This window comes from Dendrobates tinctorius, unplaced genomic scaffold (genome assembly GCF_039654945.1).
Source record: "Dendrobates tinctorius isolate UK_male_01 unplaced genomic scaffold, ASM3965494v1 ptg000261l, whole genome shotgun sequence".
Taxonomy (NCBI): Eukaryota; Metazoa; Chordata; class Amphibia; order Anura; family Dendrobatidae; genus Dendrobates; species Dendrobates tinctorius.
In genome coordinates, this window is record NW_027361928.1 from 953,268 (window position 1) to 972,455 (window position 19,188).

Below are 19,188 nucleotides of genomic sequence, written 5' to 3' on the forward strand. Positions count from 1 at the left end.
AGACCCCCAGATACAGAGGCTGCTCCCCTGAGGTGAGAGGACCCAGGTAATGAGGGTGGACCCCTGTAGGGAGAAGACAGCGTGAGACAGAGATCCCCAGACACAGAGGCTGCTCCCCCGAGGGGAGAGGACCCAGGTAATGAGGGTAGACCCCCTGTAGGGAGAAGACAGCATGAGACAGAGACCCCCAGATACAGAGGCTGCTCCCCTGAGGTGAGAGGACCCAGGTAATGAGGGTGGAACCCTGTAGGGTTGAAGACAGCGTGAAACAGAGACCCCCAGATACAGAGGCTGCTCCCCCGAGGGGAGAGGACCCAGGTAATGAGGGTGGACCCCTGTAGGGAGGAGACAGCGTGAGACAGAGACCCCCAGATACAGAGGCTGCTCCCCCCGAGGTGAGAGGACCAAGGTAATGAGGGTGGACCCCTGTAGGGAGAAGACAGCGTGAGACAGAGACCCCCAGATCCAGAGGCTGCTCCCCAGAGAAGAGAGGACCCAGGTAATGAGGGTGGACCCCTGTAGGGAGAAGACAGCATGAGACAGAGACCTCCAGATCCAGAGGCTGCTCCCCAGAGGGGAGAGAACCCAGGTAATGAGGGTGGACCCCTGTAGGGAGAAGACAGCGTGAGACAGAGACCTCCAGATCCAGAGGCTGCACCCCGGAGGTGAGAGGACCCAGGTAATGAGGGTGGAACCCTGTAGGGAGAAGACAGCGTGAGACAGAGACCCCCAGATACAGAGGCTGCTCCCCAGAGGGGAGAGGACCCAGGTAATGAGGGTGGACCCCTGTAGGGAGAAGACCGTGAGACAGAGACCCCCAGATACAGAGGCTGCTCCCCAGAGGGGAGAGGACCAAGGTAATGAGGATGGACCGCTGTAGGGAGAAGACAGCGTAAGACAGAGACCCCCAGATACAGAAGCTGCTCCCCTGAGGGGAGAGGACCCAGGTAATGAGGGTGGACCCCTGTAGGGAGAAGACAGCATGAGACAGAGACCCCCAGATACAGAGGCTGCTCCCCAGAGGGGAGAGAACCCAGGTAATGAGGGTGGACCCCTGTAGGGAGAAGACAGCGTGAGACAGAGACCTCCAGATCCAGAGGCTGCTCCCCCGAGGGGAGAGGACCCAGGTAATGAGGGTAGACCCCCTGTAGGGAGAAGACAGCGTGAGACAGAGACCTCCAGATCCAGAGGCTGCACCCCGGAGGTGAGAGGACCCAGGTAATGAGGGTGGAACCCTGCAGGGAGAAGACAGCGTGAGACAGAGACCCCCAGATACAGAGGCTGCTCCCCAGAGGGGAGAGGACCCAGGTAATGAGGGTGGACCCCTGTAGGGAGAAGACCGTGAGACAGAGACCCCCAGATACAGAGGGTGCTCCCCAGAGGGGAGAGGACCAAGGTAATGAGGATGGACCGCTGTAGGGAGAAGACAGCGTAAGACAGAGACCCCCAGATACAGAAGCTGCTCCCCTGAGGGGAGAGGACCCAGGTAATGAGGGTGGACCCCTGTAGGGAGAAGACAGTGTGAGACAGAGACCTCCAGATCCAGAGGCTGCTCCCCAGAGGGGAGAGAACCCAGGTAATGAGGGTGGACCCCTGTAGGGAGAAGACAGTGTGAGACAGAGACCTCCAGATCCAGAGGCTGCTCCCCAGAGGGGAGAGAACCCAGGTAATGAGGGTGGACCCCTGTAGGGAGAAGACAGCGTGAGACAGAGACCCCCAGATACAGAGGCTGCTCCCCCGAGGTGAGAGGACCGAGGTAATGAGGGTGGACCCCCTGTAAAGAGAAGACAGCGTGAGACAGAGACCCCCAGATACAGAGGCTGCTCCCCTGAGGTGAGAGGACCCAGGTAATGAGGGTGGAACCCTGTAGGGAGAAGACAGCGTGAGACAGAGACCCCCAGATACAGAGGCTGCTCCCCCGAGGGGAGAGGACCCAGGTAATGAGGGTGGAACCCTGTAGGAAGACAGCGTGAGACAGAGACCCCCAGATACAGAGGCTGCTCCCCAGAGGGGAGAGGACCCAGGTAATGAGGGTGGACCCCTGTAGGGAGAAGACCGTGAGACAGAGACCCCCAGATACAGAGGCTGCTCCCCAGAGGGGAGAGGACCAAGGTAATGAGGATGGACCGCTGTAGGGAGAAGACAGCGTGAGACAGAGACCCCCAGATACAGAGGCTGCTCCCCCGAGGGGAGAGGACCCAGGTAATGAGGGAGGACCCCCTGTAGGGAGAAGACAGCGTGAGACAGAGACCCCCAGATCCAGAGGCTGCTCCCCTGAGGGGAGAGGACCCAGGTAATGAGGGTGGAACCCTGTAGGAAGAAGACAGCGTGAGACAGAGACCCCTAGATACAGAGGCTGCTCCCCCGAGGGGAGAGGACCCAGGTAATGAGGGAGGACACCCTGTAGGAAGAAGACAGCGTGAGACAGAGACCCCCAGATACAGAGGCTGCTCCCCCGAGGGGAGAGGACCCAGGTAATGAGGGAGGACCCCCTGTAGGGAGAAGACAGCGTGAGACAGAGACCCCCAGATCCAGAGGCTGCACCCCCGAGGTGAGAGGACCCAGGTAATGAGGGTGGACCCCTGTAGGGAGAAGACAGCGTGAGACAGAGATCCCCAGACACAGAGGCTGCTCCCCCGAGGGGAGAGGACCCAGGTAATGAGGGTAGACCCCCTGGAGGGAGAAGACAGCATGAGACAGAGACCCCCAGATACAGAGGCTGCTCCCCTGAGGTGAGAGGACCCAGGTAATGAGGGTGGAACCCTGTAGGGAGAAGACAGCGTGAGACAGAGACCCCCAGATACAGAGGCTGCTCCCCAGAGGGGAGAGGACCCAGGTAATGAGAGTGGACCCCTGTAGGGAGAAGACCGTGAGACAGAGACCCCCAGATACAGAGGCTGCTCCCCAGAGGGGAGAGGACCAAGGTAATGAGGATGGACCGCTGTAGGGAGAAGACAGCGTAAGACAGAGTTCCCCAGATACAGAAGCTGCTCCCCTGAGGGGAGAGGACCCAGGTAATGAGGGTGGACCCCTGTAGGGAGAAGACAGCGTGAGACAGAGACCTCCAGATCCAGAGGCTGCTCCCCAGAGGGGAGAGAACCCAGGTAATGAGGGTGGACCCCTGTAGGGAGAAGACAGCGTGAGACAGAGACCTCCAGATCCAGAGGCTGCACCCCCGAGGTGAGAGGACCCAGGTAATGAGGGTGGACCCCCTGTAAAGAGAAGACAGCGTGAGACAGAGACCCCCAGATACAGAGGCTGCTCCCCTGAGGTGAGAGGACCCAGGTAATGAGGGTGGAACCCTGTAGGGAGAAGACAGCGTGAGACAGAGACCCCCAGATACAGAGGCTGCTCCCCAGAGGGGAGAGGACCCAGGTAATGAGGGTGGACCCCTGTAGGGAGAAGACCGTGAGACAGAGACCCCCAGATACAGAGGCTGCTCCCCAGAGGGGAGAGGACCAAGGTAATGAGGATGGACCGCTGTAGGGAGAAGACAGCATAAGACAGAGACCCCCAGATACAGAGGCTGCTCCCCTGAGGGGAGAGGACCCAGGTAATGAGGGTGGAACCCTGTAGGAAGAAGACAGCGTGAGACAGAGACCCCCAGATACAGAGGCTGCTCCCCCGAGGGGAGAGGACCCAGGTAATGAGGGAGGACCCCCTGTAGGGAGAAGACAGCGTGAGACAGAGACCCCCAGATCCAGAGGCTGCACCCCCGAGGTGAGAGGACCCAGGTAATGAGGGTGGACCCCTGTAGGGAGAAGACAGCGTGAGACAGAGATCCCCAGACACAGAGGCTGCTCCCCCGAGGGGAGAGGACCCAGGTAATGAGGGTAGACCCCCTGTAGGGAGAAGACAGCATGAGACAGAGACCCCCAGATACAGAGGCTGCTCCCCTGAGGTGAGAGGACCCAGGTAATGAGGGTGGAACCCTGTAGGGAGAAGACAGCGTGAAACAGAGACCCCCAGATACAGAGGCTGCTCCCCCGAGGGGAGAGGACCCAGGTAATGAGGGTGGACCCCTGTAGGGAGGAGACAGCGTGAGACAGAGACCCCCAGATACAGAGGCTGCTCCCCCCGAGGTGAGAGGACCAAGGTAATGAGGGTGGACCCCTGTAGGGAGAAGACAGCGTGAGACAGAGACCCCCAGATCCAGAGGCTGCTCCCTAGAGAAGAGAGGATCCAGGTAATGAGGGTGGACCCCTGTAGGGAGAAGACAGCGGGAGACAGAGACCCCCAGATACAGAGGCTGCTCCCCCGAGGGGAGAGGACCCAGGTAATGAGGGAGGACCCCCTGTAGGGAGAAGACAGCGTGAGACAGAGACCCCCAGATACAGAGGCTGCTCCCCAGAGGTGAGAGGACCCAGGTAATGAGGGTGGACCCCCTGTAGGGAGAAGACAGCGTGAGACAGAGACCCCCAGATACAGAGGCTGCTCCCCCGAGGGGAGAGGACCCAGGTAATGAGGGTGGACCCCTGTAGGAAGAAGACAGCGTGAGACAGAGACCCCCAGATACAGAGGCTGCTCCCCTGAGGTGAGAGGACCCAGGTAATGAGGGTGGAACCCTGTAGGGAGAAGACAGCGTGAGACAGAGACCTCCAGATCCAGAGGCTGAACCCAGGTAATGAGGGTGGACCCCTGTAGGGAGAAGACAGCGTGAGACAGAGACCTCCAGATCCAGAGGCTGCACCCCCGAGGTGAGAGGACCCAGGTAATGAGGGTGGAACCCTGTAGGGAGAAGACAGCGTGAGACAGAGATCCCCAGATACAGAGACTGCTCCCCAGAGGGGAGAGGACCAAGGTAATGAGGGTGGACCCCTGTAGGGAGAAGACAGCGTAAGACAGAGACCCCCAGATACAGAGGCTGCTCCCCTGAGGGGAGAGGACCCAGGTAATGAGGGTGAACCCCCTGTAGGTAGGAGACAGCATGAGACAGAGACCTCCAGATACAGAGGCTGCTCCCCTGAGGTGAGAGGACCCAGGTAATGAGGGTGGAACCCTGTAGGGAGAAGACAGCGTGAGACAGAGACCCCCAGATACAGAGGCTGCTCCCCCGAGGGGAGAGGACCCAGGTAATGAGGGTGGACCCCTGTAGGAAGATGACAGCGTGAGACAGAGACCTCCAGATCCAGAGGCTGCTCCCCAGAGGGGAGAGAACCCAGGTAATGAGGGTGGACCCCTGTAGGGAGAAGACAGCGTGAGACAGAGACCTCCAGATCCAGAGGCTGCACCCCCGAGGTGAGAGGACCCAGGTAATGAGGGTGGAACCCTGTAGGGAGAAGACAGCGTGAGACAGAGACCCCCAGATACAGAGGCTGCTCCCCAGAGGGGAGAGGACCCAGGTAATGAGGGTGGACCCCTGTAGGGAGAAGACCGTGAGAAAGAGACCCCCAGATACAGAGGCTGCTCCCCAGAGGGGAGAGGACCAAGGTAATGAGGATGGACCGCTGTAGGGAGAAGACAGCGTAAGACAGAGACCCCCAGATACAGAGGCTGCTCCCCTGAGGGGAGAGGACCCAGGTAATGAGGGTGGACCCCTGTAGGGAGAAGACAGCGTGAGACAGAGACCTCCAGATCCAGAGGCTGCTCCCCAGAGGGGAGAGAACCCAGGTAATGAGGGTGGACCCCTGTAGGGAGAAGACAGCGTGAGACAGAGACCTCCAGATCCAGAGGCTGCACCTCCGAGGTGAGAGGACCCAGGTAATGAGAGTGGACCCCCTGTAAAGAGAAGACAGCGTGAGACAGAGACCCCCAGATACAGAGGCTGCTCCCCTGAGGTGAGAGGACCCAGGTAATGAGGGTGGACCCCTGTAGGGAGAAGACAGCGTGAAACAGAGACCCCCAGATACAGAGGCTGCTCCCCCGAGGGGAGAGGACCCAGGTAATGAGGATGGACCCCTGTAGGGAGGAGACAGCGTGAAACAGAGACCCCCAGATCCAGAGGCTGCACCCCCGAGGTGAGAGGACCCAGGTAATGAGGGTGGACCCCTGTAGGGAGAAGACAGCATGAGACAGAGATCCCCAGACACAGAGGCTGCTCCCCCGAGGGGAGAGGACCCAGGTAATGAGGGTGGAACCCTGTAGGGAGAAGACAGCGTGAAACAGAGACCCCCAGATACAGAGGCTGCTCCCCCGAGGGGAGAGGACCCAGGTAATGAGGGTGGACCCCTGTAGGGAGGAGACAGCGTGAGACAGAGACCCCCAGATACAGAGGCTGCTCCCCCCGAGGTGAGAGGACCAAGGTAATGAGGGTGGACCCCTGTAGGGAGAAGACAGCGTGAGACAGAGACCCCCAGATCCAGAGGCTGCTCCCCAGAGAAGAGAGGACCCAGGTAATGAGGGTGGACCCCTGTAGGGAGAAGACAGCGTGAGACAGAGACCCCCAGATACAGAGGCTGCTCCCCCGAGGGGAGAGGACCCAGGTAATGAGGGAGGACCCCCTGTAGGGAGAAGACAGCGTGAGACAGAGACCCCCAGATACAGAGGCTGCTCCCCAGAGGTGAGAGGACCCAGGTAATGAGGGTGGACCCCCTGTAGGGAGAAGACAGCGTGAGACAGAGACCCCCAGATACAGAGGCTGCTCCCCCAAGGGGAGAGGACCCAGGTAATGAGGGTGGACCCCTGTAGGGAGAAGACAGCATGAGACAGAGACCCCCAGATACAGAGGCTGCTCCCCCGAGGGGAGAGGACCCAGGTAATGAGGGTGGACCCCTGTAGGGAGAAGACAGCGTGAGACAGAGACCCCCAGATACAAAGGCTGCTCCCCAGAGGTGAGAGGACCCAGGTAATGAGGGTGGACCCCCTGTAGGGAGAAGACAGCGTGAGACAGAGACCCCCAGATACAGAGGCTGCTCCCCCGAGGGGAGAGGACCCAGGTAATGAGGGAGGACCCCCTGTAGGGAGAAGACAGCATGAGACAGAGACCCCCAGATACAGAGGCTGCTCCCCCGAGGGGAGAGGACCCAGGTAATGAGGGTGGACCCCTGTAGGGAGGAGACAGCGTGAAACAGAGACCCCCAGATACAGAGGCTGCTCCCCCCGAGGGGAGAGGACCAAGGTAATGAGGGTGGACCCCGGAAGGGAGAAAAAAAAAAGTATGAAACAGGGACCAGGAACCCCAAATAGTACAAACCCCCTAGAGTGAAAGGATCACCCTGGACTGGGACCAAAACGTGTAGACCACCAAGAACTCACCATGAGGGTAGACCACCAGAGGATGGCGATGGTCCAGGGGGCCGGTCTGTGGCTTCAGAAGGATGGATTCAAAGTCCAGTCCGGCTACAAGACAGGAGGAGAAGACCCCGGTGAGCCCTCGCAGACACTTGGGGGGCCGCCACAATTCTGGAGGAAAACCCCTTCAGATGTTTCTACATTTTTGCACAACACAAAGTCGCAAAGAAATGTCTCCTAATGGAGGGGGCAGATCCCGGCCCCAGTGTCTGCAGAGAACACCCAGTGCCACCGCTCTACAGCTGAAGGTTTGTTACAATGTGTCCAATCTCACTTTCCTCAATGAGCTGATCACACTGGGTGTCTGCTCTCCTGATACACTGTGACAAGACCCCAGCTGTGAGCAGGACAACCCCATTGCCCAGCTACATACGATACTGGGGGTTTTCCTCCTCCGGGGGGGGCTGATGGCTCTTGTAGCTCCAGTCTATGTCAGCGATACTGTTCTCCTCCTCTAAAGAAACCCACGCGATGTCCGCCTCGCTACCGGGCGGCGGCAGGAACCCCACTTTCTGCAGAGAGGAGAAATATCATAAGTAAGCAGGAGCAGGGCGAGGAGCAAAGAGCAGGGCGAGGAGCAGAGCAAGAAGCAGGAGCAAAGAGCAGGGCGAGGAGCAAAGTGAAGAGCAGGGCGAGGAGCAAAGAGCAGGGCGAGGAGCAGAGTGAAGAGCGGGGCGAGGAGCAGAGTGAAGAGCGGGGCGAGGAGCAGAGTGAAGAGCGGGGCGAGGAGCAGAGAGAAGAGTGGGGCGAGGAGCAGAGAGAAGAGTGAAGAGCAGGGCGAGGAGCAGAGTGAAGAGCAGGGCGACGAGCAGAGTGAAGAGCAGGGCGACGAGCAGAGTGAAGAGCAGGGCGACGAGCAGAGTGAAGAGCAGGGCGAGGAGCAAAGAGCAGGGCAAGGAGCAGAGTGAAGAGCAGGGCGAGGAGCAGAGTGAAGAGCAGGGCGAGGAGCAGAGTGAAGAGCAGGGCGAGGAGCAGAGTGAAGAGCAGGGCGAGGAGCAGAGTGAAGAGCAGGGCGAGGAGCAGAAGCAGAGCAAGGAGCAGGACGAGGAGCAGAGTGAAGAGCAGGGCGAGGAGCAGAGTAAAGAGCAGGGCGAGGAGCAGAGTAAAGAGCAGGGCGAGGAGCAGAGTAAAGAGCAGGGCAAGGAGCAGAGTAAAGAGCAGGGCGAGGAGCAGAGTGAAGAGCAGGGCGAGGAGCAGAGTAAAGAGTAAAGAGCAGGGCGAGGAGCAGAGTGAAGAGTAAAGAGCAGGGCGAGGAGCAGAGTGAAGAGTAAAGAGCAGGGCGAGGAGCAGAGTGAAGAGTAAAGAGCAGGGCGAAGAGCAGGGCGAGGAGCAGAGCGAAGAGCAGGGTGAGGAGCAGAGCGAAGAGCAGAGTGAAGAGTAAAGAGCAGGGCGAGGAGCAGAGTGAAGAGTAAAGAGCAGGGCGAAGAGCAGGGCGAGGAGCAGAGCGAAGAGCAGGGTGAGGAGCAGAGCGAAGAGCAGAGTGAAGAGTAAAGAGCAGGGCGAGGAGCAGAGTGAAGAGTAAAGAGCAGGGCGAGGAGCAGAGTGAAGAGTAAAGAGCAGGGCGAGGAGCAGAGTGAAGAGTAAAGAGCAGGGCGAGGAGCAGAGTGAAGAGTAAAGAGCAGGGCGAGGAGCAGAGTGAAGAGTAAAGAGCAGGGCGAGGAGCAGAGTGAAGAGTAAAGAGCAGGGCGAGGAGCAGAGTGAAGAGTAAAGAGCAGGGCGAGGAGCAGAGTGAAGAGTAAAGGGCACGGCGAGGAGCAGAGTGAAGAGTAAACGGCAGGGCGAGGAGCAGAGTGGAGTAAAGAGCAGGGCGAGGAGCAGAGTGAAGAGTAAAGAGCAGGGCGAGGAGCAGAGCGAAGAGCAGGGCGAGGAGCAGAGCGAAGAGCAGGGCGAGGAGCAGGACGAAGAGCAGAGTGAAGAGTAAAGAGCAGAGCGAAGAGCAGAGTGAAGAGTAAAGAGCAGGGCGAGGAGCAGAGTGAAGAGTAAAGAGCAGGGCGAGGAGCAGAGTGAAGAGTAAAGAGCAGGGCGAGGAGCAGAGTGAAGAGTAAAGGGCAGGGCGAGGAGCAGAGTGAAGAGTAAAGGGCAGGGCGAGGAGCAGAGTGAAGAATAAAGAGCAGGGCGAGGAGCAGAGTGGAGTAAAGAGCAGGGCGAGGAGCAGAGTGAAGAGTAAAGAGCAGGGCGAGGAGCAGAGTGAAGAGTAAAGAGCAGGGCGAGGAGCAGAGTGAAGAGCAGGGCGAGGAGCAGAGTGAAGAGTAGGGCGAGGTGCAGAGTAAAGAGCAGGGCGAGGAGCTGAAGCAGAGCAAGAAGCTGGAGCAATGAGCAGGGCGAGGAGCAGAAGCAGAGCAAGAAGCAGGAGCAAAGAGCAGGGCGAGGAGCAGAAGCAGAGCAAGGAGCAGAGTGAAGAGCAGGGCGAGGAGCAGAGCGAAGAGCAGGGCGAGCAGCAGAGTGAAGAGCAGGGCGAGGAGCAAAGAGCAGGGCGAGGAGCAGAGTATAGAGCGGGGCGAGGAGCAGAGAGAAGAGCGGGGCGAGGAGCAGAGTGAAGAGCAGGGCGACGAGCAGCGTGAAGAGCAGGGCGACGAGCAGCGTGAAGAGCAGGGCGACGAGCAGAGTGAAGAGCAGGGCGACGAGCAGAGTGAAGAGCAGGGCGAGGAGCAGAGCGAAGAGCAGGGCGACGAGCAGCGCGAAGAGCAGGGCGAGGAGCAGAGCGAAGAGCAGGGCGAGGAGCAGCGCGAAGAGCAGGGCGAGGAGCAGAGCGAAGAGCAGAGTGAAGAGTAAAGAGCAGGGCGAGGAGTAGAGTGAAGAGTAAAGAGCAGGGCGAGGAGCAGAGTGAAGAGTAAACGGCAGGGCGAGGAGCAGAGTGAAGAGTAAACAGCAGGGCGAGGAGCAGAGTGGAGTAAAGAGTAGGGCAACGAGCAGAGTGAAGAGTAGGGCGACGAGCAGAGTGAAGAGTAAAGAGCAGGAGAGGAGCTGAAGCAGAGCAAGAAGCAGAGTGAAGAGCAGGACGTGGAGCAGAGTGAAGAGCAGGGCGAGGAGCAGAGTGAAGAGCAGGACAAGGAGCAGAGTGAAGAGCAGGACAAGGAGCAGAGTGAAGAGCAGGACAAGGAGCAGAGTGAAGAGCAGGGCGAGGAGCAGAGTGAAGAGCAGGGCGAGGAGCAGAAGCAGAGCAAGGAGCAGAGTGAAGAGCAGGGCGTGGAGCAGAGTGAAGAGCAGGGCGAGGAGCAGAGTGAAGAGCAGGGCGAGGAGCAGAGTGAAGAGCAGGGCGAGGAGCAGAGTGAAGAGCAGGGCGAGGAGCAGAGTGAAGAGCAGGGCGAGGAGCAGAGTGAAGAGCAGGGCGAGGAGCAGAGTGAAGAGCAGGGCGAGGAGCAGAGTGAAGAGCAGGGCGAGGAGCAGAGTGAAGAGTAAAGAGCAGGGCGAGGAGCAGAGTGAAGAGTAAAGAGCAGGGCGAGGAGCAGAGTGAAGAGTAAAGAGCAGGGCGAAGAGCAGGGCGAGGAGCAGGGCGAGGAGCAGGGCGAAGAGCAGAGTGAAGAGTAAAGAGCAGGGCGAGGAGCAGAGTGAAGAGTAAAGGGCACGGCGAGGAGCAGAGTGAAGAGTAAACGGCAGGGCGAGGAGCAGAGTGAAGAGTAAACAGCAGGGCGAGGAGCAGAGTGGAGTAAAGAGCAGGGCGAGGAGCAGAGTGAAGAGTAAAGAGCAGGGCGACGAGCAGAGTGAAGAGCAGGGCGACGAGCAGAGTGGAGTAAAGAGCAGGAGAGGAGCTGAAGTAGAGCAAGAAGCAGAGTGAAGAGCAGGACGTGGAGCAGAGTGAAGAGCAGGGCGAGGAGCAGAGTGAAGAGCAGGACGAGGAGCAGAGTGAAGAGCAGGACAAGGAGCAGAGTGAAGAGCAGGACAAGGAGCAGAGTGAAGAGCAGGGCGAGGAGCAGAGTGAAGAGCAGGGCGAGGAGCAGAAGCAGAGCAAGGAGCAGAGTGAAGAGCAGGGCGAGGAGCAGAGTGAAGAGCAGGGAGAGGAGCAGAAGCAGAGCAAGGAGCAGAGTGAAGAGCAGGGCGAGGAGCAGAGTGGAGTAAAGAGCAGGGCGAGGAGCAGAGTGAAGAGTAAAGAGCAGGGCGAGGAGCAGAGTGAAGAGCAGGGCGACGAGCAGAGTGAAGAGTAGGGCGACGAGCAGAGTGAAGAGTAAAGAGCAGGAGAGGAGCTGAAGCAGAGCAAGAAGCAGAGTGAAGAGCAGGACGTGGAGCAGAGTGAAGAGCAGGGCGAGGAGCAGAGTGAAGAGCAGGACGAGGAGCAGAGTGAAGAGCAGGACGAGGAGCAGAGTGAAGAGCAGGACGAGGAGCAGAAGCAGAGCAAGGAGCAGAGTGAAGAGCAGGGCGAGGAGCAGAGTGAAGAGCAGGGCGAGGAGCAGAGTGAAGAGTAAAGAGCAGGGCGAGGAGCAGAGTGAAGAGCAGGACAAGGAGCAGAGTGAAGAGCAGGACAAGGAGCAGAGTGAAGAGCAGGACAAGGAGCAGAGTGAAGAGCAGGGCGAGGAGCAGAAGCAGAGCAAGGAGCAGAGTGAAGAGCAGGGCGTGGAGCAGAGTGAAGAGCAGGGCGAGGAGCAGAGTGAAGAGCAGGGCGAGGAGCAGAGTGAAGAGTAAAGAGCAGGGCGAGGAGCAGAGTGAAGAGTAAAGAGCAGGGCGAGGAGCAGAGTGAAGAGTAAAGAGCAGGGCGAAGAGCAGGGCGAGGAGCAGGGCGAGGAGCAGGGCGAGGAGCAGAGCGAAGAGCAGAGTGAAGAGTAAAGAGCAGGGCGAGGAGCAGAGTGAAGAGTAAAGGGCACGGCGAGGAGCAGAGTGAAGAGTAAACGGCAGGGCGAGGAGCAGAGTGAAGAGTAAACAGCAGGGCGAGGAGCAGAGTGGAGTAAAGAGCAGGGCGAGGAGCAGAGTGAAGAGTAAAGAGCAGGGCGACGAGCAGAGTGAAGAGCAGGGCGACGAGCAGAGTGAAGAGCAGGGCGACGAGCAGAGTGGAGTAAAGAGCAGGAGAGGAGCTGAAGTAGAGCAAGAAGCAGAGTGAAGAGCAGGACGTGGAGCAGAGTGAAGAGCAGGGCAAGGAGCAGAGTGAAGAGCAGGACGAGGAGCAGAGTGAAGAGCAGGACAAGGAGCAGAGTGAAGAGCAGGGCGAGGAGCAGAGTGAAGAGCAGGGCGAGGAGCAGAAGCAGAGCAAGGAGCAGAGTGAAGAGCAGGGCGAGGAGCAGAGTGAAGAGCAGGGAGAGGAGCAGAAGCAGAGCAAGGAGCAGAGTGAAGAGCAGGGCGAGGAGCAGAGTGGAGTAAAGAGCAGGGCGAGGAGCAGAGTGAAGAGTAAAGAGCAGGGCGAGGAGCAGAGTGAAGAGCAGGGCGACGAGCAGAGTGAAGAGTAGGGCGACGAGCAGAGTGAAGAGTAAAGAGCAGGAGAGGAGCTGAAGCAGAGCAAGAAGCAGAGTGAAGAGCAGGACGTGGAGCAGAGTGAAGAGCAGGGCGAGGAGCAGAGTGAAGAGCAGGACGAGGAGCAGAGTGAAGAGCAGGACGAGGAGCAGAGTGAAGAGCAGGACGAGGAGCAGAGTGAAGAGCAGGGCGAGGAGCAGAAGCAGAGCAAGGAGCAGAGTGAAGAGCAGGGCGAGGAGCAGAGTGAAGAGCAGGGCGAGGAGCAGAGTGAAGAGTAAAGAGCAGGGCGAGGAGCAGAGTGAAGAGCGGGGCAAGGAGCAGAGTGAAGAGCGGGGCGAGGAGCAGAGAGAAGAGCCTGGGGCGACGAGCAGCGTGAAGAGTAGGGCGACGAGCAGAGTGAAGAGCAGGGCGAGGAGCAGAGTGAAGAGTAAAGAGCAGGGCGAGGAGCAGAGTGAAGAGTAAAGAGCAGGGCGAGGAGCAGAGTGAAGAGTAAAGAGCAGGGCGAGGAGCAGAGCGAAGAGCAGGGCGAGGAGCAGAGTGAAGAGCAGGGCGAGGAGCAGAGTGAAGAGTAAAGAGCAGGGCGAGGAGCAGAGTGAAGAGTAAAGAGCAGGGCGAGGAGCAGAGTGAAGAGTAAAGAGCAGGGCGAAGAGCAGAGTGAAGAGTAAAGGGCAGGGCGAGGAGCAGAGTGAAGAGTAAAGGGCAGGGCGAGGAGCAGAGTGAAGAATAAAGGGCAGGGCGAGGAGCAGAGTGGAGTAAAGAGCAGGGCGAGGAGCAGAGTGAAGAGTAAAGAGCAGGGCGAGGAGCAGAGTGAAGAGCAGGGCGAGGAGCAGAGTGAAGAGTAGGGCGACGAGCAGAGTAAAGAGCAGGGCGAGGAGCTGAAGCAGAGCAAGAAGCAGGAGCAAAGAGCAGGGCGAGGAGCAGAAGCAGGAGCAAAGAGCAGGGCGAGGAGCAGAAGCAGAGCAAGGAGCAGAGTGAAGAGCAGGGCGAGGAGCAGAGCGAAGAGCAGGGCGAGGAGCAGAGTGAAGAGCAGGGCGAGGAGCAAAGAGCAAGGGGAGGAGCAAAGAGCAGGGCGAGGAGCAGAGTGAAGAGCGGGGCGAGGAGCAGAGAGCAGGGCGAGGAGCAGAGTGAAGAGCAGGGCGACGAGCAGCGTGAAGAGTAGGGCGACGAGCAGAGTGAAGAGTAGGGCGACGAGCAGAGTGAAGAGTAAAGAGCAGGGTGAGGAGCAGAGTGAAGAGTAAAGAGAAGGGCGAAGAGCAAACTGAAGAGTAAAGAGCAGGGCGAGGAGCAGAGTGAAGAGTAGGGCGACGAGCAGAGTGAAGAGTAAAGAGCAGGGCAAGGAGCTGAAGCAGAGCAAGTGTGACGAACAGCCCACCGCCGTCCGTCCACTTACGGGCGACTAACGGGGGTCCCGCTGCCACCAAAACGCGACGGACAGCGGACCCTGTGTCACCACTATGTCACAGTCCCACCACTGACACGGGTGTATCAGCGGACGGAGGGACGAGACACACTGCCGGCACACGGCTATCACAGGCACAGTTGGGGCTTATCTTAGTTATCCCACCACTGGCACCATGTGACCAAAATATCCAGCAAGCTACTCTCGCTCTACAATTTGCCGCAGGGGGAGTTTAATTTGGATGCCCTGCCACTGCTATCAATCTTCCAAGTACTGCGGGGATTTATGTATATCCCACTTTCTCAGTTCCACTTTGGAACTTGCAGCTCTCCAGCGCCCCCCTTACCCTCAGGTCAGTCAGGGAACTGCACCTAGGATAATTAGTCGCCGGACGGACTGCCTGTTGTGAACCGGCAATTGGGCTTCTGCAGTAAGGGAATTATCAATGCTGTGGCTGCAGCCCCTTATTCAGCAATATAAGACCCTTCTGTACTGCCAGCAAGCCGCAATAGCCGTACACAACGCGCTGCCACCAGTCACGGTTACTTAATTCACAGTGTTAAATTAAGAGAGTCCGTGGCAAACCCCTTGAATTAGTTGCGATTATCTATCAAAGACGTATAGTTCGATTCTTAGAGCATGGAGACAGGCTAAATATTAAATCATTTATTTTCCGAAAGAGGACAGTGATTACAGATAAAAGTTGCTATAAAATTGAGACATAAGATATGTACATTAGACAAGTATAAAACAAAGTGGATGAAAGAAGAAGGTACACTCACATTTAGTCAGTTGTTGTTAGGCATCCCATGTGGCTTTAAGGGGGTGGAGGCGGAGCTGCACGTCTCCACTCATCTGGGTTCTGCTCAGCACGAGGATTGGAGCTCTTCTGAGCTGGTTTTGCCAGGGAATGCCTTATAGACTTTCCTATGTGACATCACGGAGAGGTGCATTCTGGGTTGATCCCACCTCTCTCATCCAAGTTATATTTTGGCTACAAAACTTAGATTAGCTATAACTTTATGAGAGAAGCTGGTATGGACTCACCAGTGGTATCATGTTTCCCAGCGTAATAAGCCTATCAAGAAAACATCAAACATCTATGCGAGATGACCGTCCATTTGGGCGCAAATCATATCTCAGGTTTTCGACATGTTAGGACTTGGGAAGTGACACTGTAGCGGGGCTGGGACCGCTCGGATCACAGAGATATGGTTATTATATCTCTATGTTATAGGGCTTTCGCAGGGCAGGCTCTTAAAGGTTTACTTCTAACTCCTGATTTCAAACAGTTTTCCTTTCCCGCACTTTTTTCCCTCTTTCAGCTGAGGCTGAGAGAAGCCAAATGGTGTGGCAGGAAGTTGATTTATAACACCTGGGGGGGGGAAGGGAAGCTGCTGCAGTGTGCAATGTAACAGACACTGGCAGGCAACTTCTTACAAAATGGAGGATTTTTAGCACATTGCAACAGAAAACATATCTTGCAGACATTGTACATCACACCTCCCCCTTAAGAGGGCGCTAAGGAGGCATTACCTCTCGGTAATCGGCCATGCGCACCTCAGCGGGTTCGCCCCGGCGGGACAACCCATAGGCATTGCCGTTTTCACTGCCCTTCCTGTGTTTTACAGTAAAGTCATACTGCTGAAGGGCAAGGCTCCAGCGGAGCAATCTTCCATTGGTTCCGGACACTGTGTGCAAACAGCTCAGAGGGTTGTGGTCAGTTACCACCGTGAAGGCACGCCCGTACAGGTAGGGCTGCAAACGCTGCAGTGCCCACACTATGGCCAGACACTTCTTCTCGATGGTTGAGTATGCCACTTCCCTCGGCAAAAGTTTCCGGCTCAGATACAACACGGGGTGCTCTTGGTCCCCCGAATCGACCTGGCTAAGCACAGCACCGAGGCCAAATTCGCTGGCGTCGGTCTGTACCAGAAACGGGCGACTGCTGTTGACTGCTCTCAACACTGGAGAGTTGCACAGGGCTGCTTTCAAAGCTTGGAAAGCCGCCTCACAGTCATCTGTCCAGTTGACTGTTTGGGGTAGCCTCTGCTTGGTGAGGTCAGTCAAGGGTTTGGCAAGGGCGCTATAGTCCTGTACGAACCGCCTATAGTACCCTGCAGTGCCCAAGAAGGACTTCACCTGTTTCTTGGTCCCGGGGGTGAGCCAGGACACGATTGCGTCCACTTTTTCTGGCTCCGGACTCATGGAACCCCTGCCTACCCGGTGCCCCAGGTAGTGGACCTTGCGCATGCCTATCTGGCACTTCCCCGGCTTGATGGTCAGGCCTGCCTGGTGAAGACGCTTGAGCACCTCCTGGAGGTGCTGAAGGTGTTCCTCCCAGGTGGAACTGAAGACGGCAATATCGTCTAAGTACGCCACCGCGTACTCCTCCAGTCCCCGAAGCAGGTGGTTGACCATCCGCTGGAAAGTGGCAGGGGCATTCTTCATGCCGAAGGGCATGACCGTGGACTCGTACAGTCCAAAGGGGGTGATAAAGGCGGATTTCTCCTGCGCCTCAGGGGAATCTCCCAGTATCCCCGACTCAAATCCATGATGGATATGTAGTTGGCGTTTGTCAACCGCTCGAGCAGATCCTCGATGCGCGGCATCGGGTGGGCATCAGAGGTTGTGATGGCGTTGAGCCCCCTGTAGTCCACGCAGAACCGGGTGGTTCGATCCTTTTTAGGCACGAGGACTACAGGGGAAGCCCACGCGCTTTTTGACCGTCGAATCACCCCCAGCCTTAACATCTCATCGATCTCTTGGCGCATGACTTGTTGCACCGTTTCAGAGATCCGATAAGGTGTTCAACGTAATGGGGCGTGATTCCCGGTGTCCACCTCATGAACCGCTAACTCCGTCCTCCCCGGTTGGTTGGTGAACACGGGTCGGGAGAGTTCCAGGGTGGCCATCAACTGCAACCGCTGGGACACGGTGAGCGAACCACTTATCTCCATGTCCTCAATGGACCCATTGGCCTTGGCCTGGGCCAGCATGTCCAGGAGGGGATCTTCCTCCCCATCCTCTGGCAGATTGCAGACCGGTAGGACGCAAGCTTCACGTTCGGAGTGCGCCTTCAGCATGTTGATGTGAAAGGCCTTGCGCCTACCCCGAGCATGGTCAAGTGTGACCACGTAGGTGACCGGGTTGAGCTGTTGGTGGATGACCAGGGCTGTGGAGTCGGTAAGCCAAACCTGCGACTCCGACTCCTCAATTTCCCTTACACCGACTCCACGACTCCGACACATATTGCTTATATTTAAGTGAAAAATGTATTGTAGTACAATGTGAACCTCAGACATTTAATCATTTTTATGATCCAATAATCAAGATATTTAGAACAGAATATATATTGGTGTACTACCCGGTTTTCATTCTTTTTGGTACAGATACGATATGGATAGACAGATATGGATAAATGGATAGATAGAGCAGATTTCTAATCTGCTTTTGCTATTGAGTAACATTATCTATGAGCTCAAAAACCTTTCAGGTGATGCAGTTTTTTAAAAAGATGATCAGCTTTTGCAGCTGAAAAACGTATCCTCAAAAAACACAGGAAAAACGCTGTGCGTGAATGTAGCCTTAGATCAGGAATAGAACAGCCATTTATAGAACATTTCATAACTTTCCCAAACTCCTATGAAAAAATATTCAGCACATTCTGCATTGAACTACTGTACCCAATTTATTATATATTTTAGGAGTCGGTCCATTTTATACCGACTCCACGACTCCGACTCCACCAAAATGAGCACCGACTCCGACTCCACAGCCCTGTGGATTACGTACGGGCCTTCCCAGGCTGCCTGAAGCTTATCCGTTGGTACAGGGACCAGCGCCCACACCTTTTGACCCACCTGGTAGGTCCGCTCCCTGGCGTTCTCGTCGTACCAGCGCTTCTGGTCAGCCTGAGCCTGCGTCATGTTGTCATGCACCAACTGCGTCAAGGTCTTCATCTTGTCACGGAAGCGCATGACATAATCCACGATGGACACTTCTGTGGGGTTTGGCTCATCTTCCCAGGATTCTCTTATTAACCCAAGGGGTCCCCGGACTCGCCTGCCATACAGGAGCTCGAAGGGGGAGAACTCGGTCGAGGCCTGCGGAACTTCTCTGTAAGCGAACAGCAGGTGTGGGAGGTACCGCTCCCAGTCGCGCCCTTGGGTCTCAACCAGTATGCGGACCATCTGTTTGAGGGTACCATTGAAGCGTTCACACAAACCATTAGTCTGTGGGTGATACGGACTCGATACCAGGTGCGTCACCTGCATTTTCTCACAGAGAGCCTCCATTAGGCGAGACATGAATTGGGGCCCTTGATCGGTAAGCATCTCCCTGGGAAATCCTACCCTTGAAAAGATGGTCACCAGTGCGTCAGCCACCTTATCTGCCCTGGTTGAAGACAGAGCTACTGCCTCTGGGTACCGGGTAGCGTAGACCACAGTGAGAATGTATCGCTTTCCGGAGCTGCTGGGGACGGACAGCGGTCCTACAATGTCCACCGCGATTCTCTGGAAAGGCTCCTCTATCACCGGCAAAGGAATAAGGGGAGCCTTAAGAGCAGGCCCCGCCTTACCCACTTTTTGACAGGTGGCGCAGGAGCGGCAGTAGTGTGTTACATCTGTCCCCATCTTGGGCCAATAGAAGTGTTGAGAAAGCCGTGCCTTTGTTTTGCTGATCCCCAAGTGTCCAGCGAGTGGAATCTCATGGGCAATCCACAACAACTCAGTTCTGAACTGATAGGGGACGACCAGCTGTCTTTCCCTCAACCACTCCTTTTTAGGATCTCCGGGTACTGTCTCCCGGTACAACCTTCCTCGTTCCCAGAACACCTTCTCCTTATCAGACTCGGAGGTGGGCGTCTTGGCAAGACCTCTCAATTTCTCCAGGCTGGCATCTGAGTGCAGAGCAGCCTGGAACTCCATGCTGGAGGCTGCCAGAAGTGACGTCAGGGTCCCCTCTTTACTGGGACCCTCTGGAACCGGCTCGGGGTTCACCTCTGGTTCAGTCTCTCCTGTAGCAGCAGAGGGTCCAGAAGACAGTGCGTTACCTGCGATCTGGGCACTCTGACTGCGTGTGACAGCTGCTATGTATGCTGTCTCCCTGGGGATTTCTACAGACCCACCAGCCGATGCTGCCCTGGGCTCTACCTCCCCATCCACCCCCAACACTTCAGG

At 57.1% G+C, this 19,188-nt stretch overlaps 1 protein-coding gene across 2 annotated transcripts in view; it reads right to left on the minus strand.

Moving 5' to 3' along the window:
* The window catches only part of APEH (acylaminoacyl-peptide hydrolase), a 53,641-nt gene that overhangs the window by 8,795 nt on the left and 25,658 nt on the right, over positions 1-19,188 (minus strand). For both annotated transcript variants that reach the window (XM_073558883.1, XM_073558884.1), the window contains exons 15-16: positions 7,604-7,742; positions 7,195-7,278 (exon numbers count right to left, since the gene is read on the minus strand). In XM_073558883.1, the coding sequence (XP_073414984.1) occupies positions 7,195-7,278; positions 7,604-7,742 (223 nt within the window). The remainder of the gene's footprint in view (positions 1-7,194; positions 7,279-7,603; positions 7,743-19,188) is intronic.